The 12,409-nt window shown below is 42.8% G+C and overlaps 1 protein-coding gene across 1 annotated transcript in view; it reads left to right on the forward strand.

Annotated features, from left to right (window-relative positions):
• EVPL (envoplakin) overlaps window positions 1-10,322 on the forward strand; it is a 52,273-nt gene extending 41,951 nt beyond the window's left edge. Inside the window, 4 exon segments of the mRNA XM_044296811.1 lie at window positions 1,746-1,850; window positions 1,929-2,021; window positions 6,716-9,565; window positions 9,567-10,322. Of these exon segments, the coding sequence (XP_044152746.1) occupies window positions 1,746-1,850; window positions 1,929-2,021; window positions 6,716-9,565; window positions 9,567-10,175 (3,657 nt within the window). The 3' untranslated portion in view covers window positions 10,176-10,322.
• Window positions 10,323-12,409: the final 2,087 nt, after the last annotated feature.

Below are 12,409 nucleotides of genomic sequence, written 5' to 3' on the forward strand. Positions count from 1 at the left end.
TACTTCCGTCATCAACGCTACTTCTACTTGCTAACAGTCACATGAGTGGCACTTGTTCCCGATCACAGGCCCATGTTCACATGGCAGGGATCAGTAGACAAAATATCTCAGCTGATGGCATCTTTCACCAAGTCCTGAATTTCATTGTTGTCAGCATCACATCTGCCCTTGTAGACAGGTCGTATCCTGCAGACATTACGCAAACTATATGGCAGACGAATCCCCCATATATTTTGTATCGGCCCATGTAAAAAGTCCTTTGAACGAGCACTGATCAACATGTTATATTGTTGCAAGCTGAAAAAGTCAAAAGGACCCCAAGGCGACTTTCACACGAGCGAGTTGTACACTCCGGATTTCTAGTGCGAGTATAAGACAGCTCCCGTCCTGAACTCCCAGCACTTCCGGGTCACAGAGCATTATATTGATTTATGATGCTATGTAACCCTTACAGTTCTGGAATGTATTGGAGACGCTCGCGCTCCAAATCCGTAGTGTACAACTCGCTCATGTAAAAGCAGCCTAAGGCCTTTTTCACACGAGCGTGTCCAGATGCGTTGCGGCAAACCAGTTTTGACTGTGATTGAGTTCCGTTGTTCAGTTTTTATCGCGTGGGTGCAATGCGTTTTGCACGCGCGTGATAATAAACTGAATGTGCTACCCAGACCCGAACTGCTTCACAGAAGTTCAGGTTTAGGTTCAAGGTTGTGTAGATTGTATTATTTTCCCTTATAACATGGTTATAAGGGAAAATAATAGCATTCTGAATACAGAATGCATAGTACAATAGCGCTGGAGGGGTTAAAAAAATAAAATTTAACTCACCTTAATCCACTTGTTCGCGCAGCCGGCATCTCTTCTGTCTTTCTTTCTTCAGGACCTGGGTAAAGGACCTCCGGTGACATCACTGCGCTCACCACATGATCCAACACCATGGTGATGGATCATGTGACGGGCCAGGTGATGAGCGTAGTGATGTCATCAAAGGTCCTATTCCTTAAAGACGACGACAGAAGAGATGCCGGCTGCGCGAACAAGTGGATTAAGGGCAGTTAAATTTTTTAATTTTTTTTAACCCCTCCAGCCCTAATGTACTATGCATTCTGTATTCAGAATGCTATTATTTTCCCTTATAACCATGTTATAAGGGAAAATAATAATGATCGGGTCCCCATCCTGATTGTCTCCTAGCAACCGTGCATGAAAATCGCACCGCATCTGCTTGCGGATGCTTGCGATTTTCACGCAGCCCGATTCACTTCTATGGGGCCTGCGTTGCGTGAAAAACGCACAAAATAGAGCTTGCTGCAATTTTCACGCAACGCACAAGTGATGCGTGAAAATCACCGCTCATGTGCACAGCCCCATAGAAATGAATGGGTCTGGATTCAGTGCGGGTGCAATGCGTTCAACTCGCGCATTGCATCCGCGTGGAATACTCGCCCGTGTAAAAGGGGCCTAAGGGTATGGCTAGACGATGACATTGGTCACGGACAGGATTGCCAACCAGAATTTCTTTATTTCTGGACAACATATCCCAAAATCATGAACAACCAACAAGTTAGAAAACCACACTGAATGATAAAGATTACATTTCATTACACCTGAGCACTGAGCAGGCAGTCACCATGCAGCCACATGATCAGCAGGCTTAAAACAAGAATAATAATGCAAAAAGGCAACGCTAATAAGATATAAATCATAGTTCTGTAACTGACCGCCTAATACTGTGTAATCTCTCATAGGACTATGAGGCTCAGGCTGATCGATATTGCTCTACCCTGGATCCCTCCATAGGCTCATCTAATAGTACCAGGGCTAACAGCCTTCAGGAAAGCATTGCAAACAAGGTTGGTCCGTGTTTTCCAAACTCACGTCAAGGAGAAAAAAATGTAGCATGAAAGCTTAACATCTGTTTTTTCCTATAGGAAAAGGATTTGGTAAAACGTTATACAGAGGCAGCCGTGGAGAGCAAGCAGCATCTGAACCAAATGGAATTTGCCAAGAAGGTTCTAGATAAGGTAGAGTGGAAATCACTTCTTCATGTTTGCCATGGTGTTGTTTTAACCACCATCCCTTTTCCGGTTATGTTTGCAGGATAGTATTAATTTAAAACATTGAAGGTGTATTCCAGATTTTAATATTGATGGATAACCTCAGTCACTCCAGCTGTGGTAAAACTACGACTCCCAAGATATTCACTTGCTTAGGGCTCTTTCACACTTGCGTTGTTCTTTTCCGGCATAGAGTTCCGTCGTCGGGGCTCTATGCCGGAAGAATCCTGATCAGGATTATCCCCATGCATTCTGAATGGAGTGAAATCCGTTCAGGATGCATCAGGATGTCTTCAGTTCAGGACCGGAACGTTTTTTGGCCGAAGAAAATACTGCAGCATGCTGCGCTTTTTGCTCCGGCCAAAAATCCTGAAGACTTGCCGCAAGGCCGGATCCGGAATTAATGCCCATTGAAAGGCATTAAGCCGGATCCGGCCTTAAGCTAAACGTCGTTTCGGCGTATTACCGGATCCGACGTTTAGCTTTTTCTGAATGGTTACCATGGCTTCCAGGACGCTAAAGTCCTGTTTGCCATGCGGGGGAGCAGCATACTTACCGCCTGTGCGGCTCCCGGGGTGCTTCAGAGTGACGTCAGGGCGCCCCACGCGCATGGATGACATGATCGCATGGATCACGTCATCCATGCGCATGGGGCGCTCTGACGTCATTCTGGAGCGCCCCGGGAGCCACACAGGCGGTAAGTATACTGCTCCCCCGCTCCCCACTACTACTATGGCAACCAGGACTTTAATAGCGTCCTGGCTGCCATAGTAACACTGAACGCATTTTGAAGACGGATCAGTCTTCAAATGCTTTCAGTTCACTTGCGGTGTTACTGATCCGGCGGGCACTTCCGGCAAATGGAATACACGACGGATCCGGACAACGCAAGTGTGAAAGAGCCCTTAGCTGTTCTCAGAACTCCATAGAAATGGAGCATGCTGGGAGTCGTAGTTTCACCACAGCTGGGGTGCCGGAGGTTAGCCATTCCTGGGAAAGAACATCAGTATCAGATTGGTGGGGGTTCAACACCCGTCAGCCCACTGAGCATCTGTTTCAGAGTAGCTCCGTGGACTGAGTAGTGGACAGTGCTGGTAAGTGCAGCACTGTTCCCACTGAGGTGAATGGGAGCAGTGCTACAGTTAGCAGCTCCATCCACTGCACATTGTGAAACAGATGATCATGGGAGTGTGGGGTGTCAGACCAGTGTCCATCTGATATTGATGGCCTATCCTGATGATAGGCTGTTAGTATTAAAATACCGGAATATCCCTATAAGACTTCCCTCCAAATACATTGTGGGTGTCCATAATGGAAGTTTAGGCATGAATCTTGAACAAAATCATAATCCAGCAAAGAAGGCATCCTAAGCAGAGAACATGGTCCTTTTCATGCCGTGAAAAGCTCTGATATCTTTAGAAATTAGGGAATCATGAGTACCGTAAGTTATTTTAGGCTAGAATATTTAACTATAAGGGCTCTTTCAAGCGAGCGGATCCCGTGCGGGTAATCCGCTGCGTGAAAGAGAGCCAAGCCCCCCGATGTGTTATCAGTGGAGAGAGAGATTAATAAACTGCTATCAGACACCTTTGGGTTCCATGAGAACAAAGGATCAGGCATGTTGAAATCCAAACTGCCTGATCCTGGTTTCCCACCAAATCTACCACTGGGGTGAGTCGGGACACCCCCACACACTTTAGCTTGTCCTGCAGAAATTGGCATGCTCAGATGACATTATTAACATAACTCCCCTGGGCATGTTTAGCAACTCCTAAGGTGTCCTCAGGGGTCTCATAGGGCTTTCCTTCAGTATGCTGTGGTGATGAAACATGTCTGGGGGGGGGGGGGGGGGGGGGTTAGGGCCTGTGATAGTCAATTATTAGACTTTGGTTACTTTTCCCAACATAAGTGCAGTGTTAGTCAGGTTGTGAGCTGCAGTCACACCTTCATATGACTCTGACACAGCGTAAAATATTGTTTGCATTGCATTGCCCGTGTACAATGAACATTGGCAAACAGCAAGGGATATGGGGGTGGGGTGGGGGAGTGCTTCTAGACAAAATTTTTGTTGGTAAGGATACACAGTATAGTTTTAGGGAGTGGTAGACTGTAGGTATTTTTTTGGCAGTGTGGCAACTAAATTATTTGTCTCCAGCTTCACTTGTAAAATTAACCCCTTAAGGACCCGCGCCGTACATGTACAGCACTGGTGGACGTGACTTAAGGACTAGTGCCGTACATGTACGGTGGGATGATCGAGTGGGTGCAGGAGCCGATCAGCGGCACTGACCCGGGCCTCTGCTGCATACCCCGAGCCTAAAAAAGTTAAAAAATAATCCCAAAATAAAACACACATAATTGTAAAAAAAAAGAAAGAAAGGAAAAAAAGAAAAAACAGACATATTGTGTATTTCAGTGTCCTGTAAAGATCGGCTATAAAAAAATATCACATAATCCACCCCTTCAGCTGAACGCCGTAGAAAAAAAATGAAAACTTAAAAAAATCTTTTTTTGGTCGCATTACATCACAAAAAGTGCAACACTAAGCGATCAAAAAGGCGTATGCTCCCCAAAATAGTACCAATCAAACAGTCACCCCATCCCGCAAAAAATGAGCCCCTACATTAAACAATCGGGCAAAAAATAAAAATAAACTATGACTCTCAGAATATGGAGACACTAAAACATGATTTTTTTTGTTTAAAAAAATGCTGTTATTGTGTAAAACTTATATAAATAAATAAAAGTATACATATTAGGTATCGCCGCATCCGTAAGAACCTGCTGTATAAAAATATCACATGAACTAACCCCTTAAGTGAACACCGTAAAAAAAAAAAAAAGCCATTTTTTGTCACCTTACATCACAAAAAGTGTAATACCAAGCAATCGAAAAGTCATATACACGCCAAAATCATACCAAACAGTCATCTCATCCCACAAAAAATGAGACTCTAAGACAATAACCCCCCAAAAAAAGAAAAACTATGGCTCTAAGAATATGGAGACACAAAAAAAAAAAATTTTTTTTCAAAAGTGCTTTATTATGTAAAACTGAAACAAACAACCAAACAAATTTGGTATAGTCGTGTCCCTAACAACCTGCTCTATCAAAATAGCACAAGATCTAACCTGTCAGATGAACATTGTAAAAGCAAAAAATAAAAACTGTGCCAATACAGCTATTTTTTGTTACCTTACCTCACAAAAAGTGTACAGAGCAACCAAAAATCATATGTACCCTAAAATAGTATCAACAAAACTGCCACCTAAAGCCTCATGCACACGACCGTGACGTTTTTTGCAGTCCGCAAACCGCGGATCCACAAAAAACTGAAGCCACCCGTGTGCCTTCCGCAATTTGCAGCCGTCAATATACGCCTATTCTTGTCCACAAAGCGCGGACAAGAATAGCACGTTATATTTTTTTAGCGGGACTGCGGAACGGAGCAACGGATGCGGACAGCACACGGAGTGCTGTCCGCATCTTTTGCGGCCCCATTGAAGTGAATGGGTCCGCATCCGAGCCGCCAAAACGGTGGTGTGCATGGGGCCTAATCTTGTAGTTTCCAAAATGGGGTCACTTTTTTGGAGTTTCTACTCTAGGGGTGCATCAAGGGGTCTTCAAATGTGACATGGCAACTTAAATTTATCCCCGTGAAATCTGCCTTCTAAAAACCATATGGCGTTCCTTTCCTTCTGGCCCTGCCACGTGCCCGTACAGCAGTTTATGACTCCATATGGGGTGTTTATGTAAACTACAGAATCAGGGTAATAAATATTAAGTTTTGTTTGGCTGTTAACCCTTGCTTTGTTACTGGAAAAAATTTATTAAAATGGAAAATCTGCCAAAAAGTGCAATTCTGAAATTACATGTTCATTTTCCTTTAATCCTTGATTTTACAAAGTTTGTAAAATCAGTTTTAAATACCTTGAGGGGTGTAGTTTTTAAAATGGGGCCATTTAAGTAATAACTATTTTAGGTTGTATCACTATCTCTTTTAAAAGCAGAGAAATTAAAATTTAAAAAATTGTGACTTTAAGTAAAAAAAAAATATTTTTTATAAATAAAAATTAAATATTTTGACACAAATTAACCACGGTCATAAAGTACAATATGTGACGATAAAACAATCTCAGAATGGCTTAGATAAGTAAGTGTTTTAAAGTTATCACTACATAAATTGATATGTCAGATTTGCAAAAAATGGCCTTGTCCTTAAAATGAAAAATGACAGGGTCCTGAAGGGGTTAAAGATTTGCAAATGCATTTGGGAAGACTGTTTTGTCTTGATTTGTTCATGACGTTATCTTATTGGCTAGCTATAAAAAAAAAACTCACACAATACATCCCATTCCAGTAGCAAGGTTGCAACTTAAAGGGGTTGCCTGGCTGATAAAAAAAAATATATATATATATATTCCAACACTTCCTGGGTCCCTGTGGTCTCTGCTTTTTCCCTGTCAACACACAGCTAATCACTGGCCACAGCGGTGACCTCTCTCAGCCAGTAATTGGCTGAGTGGTCATTTCCTGTCTGTATGCCAAAATACTACTGCTGAAAATGGTGATCATAGATTTCTCTAAAACAATACTAATGAAAGAAAAAAAAAAATATTAATGATAGAATATATAATTTCTGATTTGCTTGTTTCTTTAGTCAGATACACATGATGGAGTCCAGCTGTCCGTGCAGAACAACCTGCGCTCAGAGAATACGTTGCGATCAGCAAAGGAATCAGAAACCTTGTCAAAGCAACTGGAGGAAGAGAAAATGAAGGTGGCTCAGGTACAGCAGACACTGGAAGAAAACAGAAAGAGGATACTACTCCTGAAAACACAGAGACCGGTGGAAAGACTGGAAGAGAAGGAAATGGTGCAATACTACAGAGAACCCAGGCTGGAGAGTGAACTGACAGCTCTTAAGAGCCAAGCAGACAATACCTACAGAGATAGGGAAAATACACAGTATGAGATAGAAGTGGTTAGCAAGAAGCTGGTAGCGTTGGAAAACCAAAGGAAGAACATCAAACCACAGCTACTGACAAAAGAAGTCACTGAGATAGAGAGAGATCCTAATCTAGATGCTCAGGCTCAAACCCTCAGAAAAGAGATAAAACAACTAAAGGAAGAGAATAACTCAATCACACACGAGTTAGAGCGCCTGAAAATGGAAGTTATGGTACTAGAGCAGAAACAACCTAATGTGAAAGAAAAAGTGGTACTGAAGGAGGTAGTTAAAGTCGAGAGGGATCCTGAGATGTTAAAGGCCACACGGGCGTTACAATTGCAGATCGATGATGAGACCTTCCGCAGAAAGTCTCTTCAAAACAACATTGTGAAACTTAGAAACAAGACAGAAGAACTGGAGAGACTGATTGAGTCTGTAGAACCTAAAGTCATTGTGAAGGAAGTAAAGAAAGTGGAGCAAGACCCAGAAGTTCTGAAGGAAGCAGCTAGACTCAAAACGTTAATAGAAGAAGAACGTAAGAAGAGCGTGACCCTGACCCGGGAGTTAACAGAACTGCAATCGAAATATTCAGTGGTGGAGAAACAGAAACCCAGGGTAGAGATAAAGGAAAGGGTCAATGAAGTGTTTGTTGTACAGCCAGAGACTGAACAAGAAATTGCTAGGCTGAGAATTGCTTTGCAAGAGGTCAATTCTAAAAAAAATTCCTATGAAAATAACCTTGAAGTACATCATAAAGAAATGTTTGTGCTGAAGTCCCAAAAGCCCATGGTGGAGTACAAAGAAATTGTCAAAGAAATAGTCAAGTTAGAGAAGAGCCCAGAAGCAATGAAAGAAATTGAAAGGGTGAAATCACAAATAAAAGACCTGGAGTCAACACACAGCAGATATCAAGAGCAGAAATCCAAGCTGATCAAGGAAAGAGACGACTGGAAACAAGAACGGTCAAAGGTAGAGACAAAAGTTGTCAACAAAGAGGTTGTTAAGTATGAAAATGACCCTGTACTGATAAGAGAAGCAGAGCAACTGCGCCAAGACGTGCGCAATGAATCCCAGAGAAGAAGGGAAGTTGAAGATTTGGTTTATGACTTACAAAGCAAGTATATGTTGCTAGAAAGACGGAAACCAGAAGAGAGGGTAGTGGTTCAAGAGGTGGTTCATGTACAGAAAGATCCTAAGACAGCAGAAGACCACCACAGATTAAGCCGTACACTAGATGAGGAGGTAGGCAACAGGCGTCGCTTGGAACGTGAGGTACAACAATTACGTAATCTAGTGGACGAGAAAGAGAGACTCCTGAATTTCCAGGAAGAGAGAGATAAGAAACTGGCTGCAGAAAAGGAGTTGCGGACTATCACTCGGAGAATAAAGGAGATAGAAGAAAGCCCTCCACCAGTACAGGAGAAGATTGTAATGGAAGAAGTTGTGAAAGTGGAAAAAGACCCTGTATTAGAAAAATCAGCTTATGCATTTCGAGGCGAATTGGATAAAGAAAGGACACAGATACTCAACATTGAAAGGGAATGCAAAAATCTGCAGGTTAAGGTAGATATCTTACAGAGGGAGAAGTCTTTGGAAAAAACGGTTTACAAAGAAGTCATCAGAGTGGAAAAGGATAAAGTGCTGGAGAATGAGAGGGCCAGATTAAGAGAGCTGTGTAATAAAGAGCGTAATGCAAGGCAAGACATAGAAGATGATTGCAGAAGACTGAAAGAAAAGATTGAACGAGTAGATACAATGAAAAAGACATGGTCAAAAGAAGAAGCTGAACTTCAAAGGGCCAGAGCACAGGCGCAACAAGAAAAATCATCTATAGAAAAGGAGTTATTGGAATTAAGGAGGCAGCAGCAGCAAAAAAGCGTGTTCTTGAGCAAAGAATCAGAGTTGCTCACGCAAAAGGCAGAGAATGAGCGTCAAAAGAAGATGCAACTGGGACAAGAGCTTTCTCTTTTTGAATCCCAAATTCTAAAAGAAAAAGATTGCATCTATGAAAAGGAAAGAAACATTAGGGATCTACAGTCCCGTGTAAACCGTGAGGAGCGTAACCAAGAAACTCAAATGAGGGAGACCAATGTCTCAACAAAAATATCAATCTTAGATCCTGATACTGGGAAGGAAATGTCACCATATGAGGCATACAAGAGGGGTATAATAGACCGCCATCAATATATCCAGTTGCAAGAGTTAGAGTGTGACTGGGAAGAAATTTCCACAATGGGATCTAGTGGTGAAATTTCTGTTCTACTAGATAAAAAGAGTGGCAAACAATATTCAATTGAAGATGCTCTAAGATCCAAAAACATCACTAAAGAGGAACTTGAAATGTACCGGGATGGAAGAATTCCAATTTCAGAATTTGCCTTGCTTGTGGCTGGAGAGAACAAGCCTCAATCTATGTCAATTGGGTCAATAATTGGAACAAAGTCCCCAATTACCTCCCCCAACAGCCAAACCCAAACTCGTAGCTTTTTCACACAAAGTGCACCAAAAGTTTTTCATGATGATAGCTTTCCCATCGCTGGTGTCTATGACACCAACACAGGACAGCAAATGCACAGTCAGGAGTGCAATGGTGAAAAAACTGTTAGATCCAACAACTGGTCAAAAGCTTCTGGAAGCACAGGCAGCTACTGGTGGTATAATCGACATCATTACCAAAGAAAGGTATTCGGTTAACAAAGCAATAGACAGGGGTTTGATAGGTAGTAGCAACACACACAGCTTACTTAATGCCCAGAAAGCTTTTACGGGTGTTGAGGACCCAGTGACCAAGAAGCGCCTATCTGTTGGAGAGGCTGTACAGAAGGGACTAATGTCCAATGAGACAGCCATGCCATACCTAGTAGTTCAGCATCTTACGGGGGGCTTGATTGATCCCAAAAAGACAGGCAGAATCCCACTGTCAGAGGCAACAGAGCAGGGTCTAATAACCAAAGAACTGGCTGCTCAGGTCCGAAATGAGTCTACATATGAAAAAGACCTCACAGATCCTTCCACTAAAGAGAAGATTAACTACAAGGAGGCCATAGCACTATGCCGGAAAGACCCAGTAAGTGGCCTGCTTCTACTCCAAGGATCTTCAGACAGCCACCAACATGCTGTATACCGCCCCGTGAACACCATACCCTCCCTGACCTCGTACAAGTACTAATGGTGATGGTTGCCCGTCATATCTTTGTTTTCCTGCTATGTAAGTGTACCCTGTTTAATATGATATTGCTCCCCTGGGGTGAAATTATACCTGTGGTGTTTATTGCATGTCCTCAATAAACTGGAACTTATCTTTATTACACTTAAATTGGCGACTCTCTTTTTTACCATTATCTTTAGAATTAATTTATTTTTATTATTTTGCGATACTCTGCCAGTAGATGTCTATGCGCAACCACCCAGTAGTTTTGACGTGTATTACAGCCTGGCAACAGTTTTACTAGCATGCCATTCTATCATGAAAAATTGAAGTCCTTCAGGTTAAGTTAGGGGTTGGACACATCTGCACATAACAGTAATCCCTCAAGTTACAATATTAATTGGTTCCAGAATGACCACTCTAAAAGGTAAACATACTGCAACTTGAAAATATAACTCTATAAAGAAACTACTAACTAGTTTCCAAGTCCAAAATGGAAAAAGATGGTGGCTCTCTCACTGTTCCACTTCTGGAGAGGTGCGCTACCCCACAGCACTCCCAAATGCTTGTACGTGGAAAATGGAGTAAAAAACTTTGGTATGGGGTCACTCAATATCAAGCATACACATGTTTAGTTTGTATCCAAGATAAAATTTATTGCAAATAAGCGTAAGACATAAACGTATCACATACAGATTAACATATCATAAAAAGCTAGAAATACCACACTTTTTAAAACATTGTCCCAATGCACATAACACGGTATGAGAAGGGTGGATATGACCCGAGAAATAAATCAATCCGGTTTGTATCACGTTGGTATCAGTTCGATTGAACTAGACCTCAGAGTCATATATTTATATGTGCTCGCATGGAATATAGGTCACAGAGAGTTAATGCTATTCTATTGGTTTGTTTTATGTTACCAAATCTTCATCTGTTATCGCCAGTTGCTTTATATGGCGTGCTGTGTGTCTTCATAATCATCCAGACAGATCTGTAGGTGAAATCTCCCGCTCCTACGGATACGATGCAGCGGTATAGCACAGTTCACCGCTTTGACATGCCAGGCGTCCCACGTGGTTCACTGTTCGGTCATGTGATTTTGAAATCTTCGGGAGGAGATTCGAATCACCTGTGGATGTAGTTAGTCGATTCGGATGCTGCTAATATCCCCAATATTGGAATATGCGATTTGAAATATACAATTTGGAGCGCTCCTTCTCGATGATCCCTCACTGTTATTTACCAAACGCGTTTCGGGGTGAAACGACCCCTTCCTCAGTGATGATCTAGTGTCCTTTTTTATATGATGTCCATAATTGGGCAATGCATGCTGGAGAAGTGAGGGATATCTAGAAAACCCGGATATCGGTTTCGAAATTAGAACCCACGATTTTTTCTTTCCAAGATGTATATAATGATCATTAAAATCGATGTTATTTTTCTGTCGAATAAATATATTAACGTTGTTTCTGTGATTTTTGTATATCACATTCTCCATAAGACAGTTATTAACTTAAAATCCTTATGTTCCCACATACATCCTAATTTTCATAATATCCATTAATAGTACTTGTGGTAGGGGCTGAGGTGTACATTGGCGTGGAGTCAGGAGGGATGCCTATCACCCTCCAAGAACTATCTGGCTGAACTGTGCCTGGAGCCAGTGCGGGGTAGGCCTGGATAAGTGGGCCACCCAAGAGAGTGGAATGAAAGAAAGAAGGGTCGGGAGGGTGGGGCATGAAGCAGACGTCCTCCAGGTGAGGACGCGTGGGGAACATATAGTCAGCAGCCCCTCCCACAAATGCAGGCTGTAACCAGCCTTAATACTTGTGGTAGGGGCTGAGGTGTACATTGGCGTGGAGTCAGGAGGGATGCCTATCACCCTCCAAGAACTATCTGGCTGAACTGTGCCTGGAGCCAGTGCGGGGTAGGCCTGGATAAGTGGGCAAGAAGACTACCCCCGCTGTAGGAGGGAAATAGTTAATTGAACCGACCGCCACGGGAGGTAACAAGGGCACGAGTGATTCAGGCCGGAGCTGGGTTGTTAAATGACCTGAGTGAACCGGGAAGGCAGTGGGTAGTTAGTGACGTGACGGTCCAGGTGACGGCAGAAGAGTAAGCTGGGCGATCCAGGATGTGAGAGGCAACATGGGCCTGGGCGACCCAGGATGAGAGAGGCAACGTGGGCCTGGGCGACCCAGGAAGACCGAGGTAGAGCGGGCCTGGGTGATCCAGAATGACAGAGACAG

This window comes from Bufo gargarizans, chromosome 6 (genome assembly GCF_014858855.1).
Source record: "Bufo gargarizans isolate SCDJY-AF-19 chromosome 6, ASM1485885v1, whole genome shotgun sequence".
NCBI lineage: Eukaryota > Metazoa > Chordata > Amphibia > Anura > Bufonidae > Bufo > Bufo gargarizans.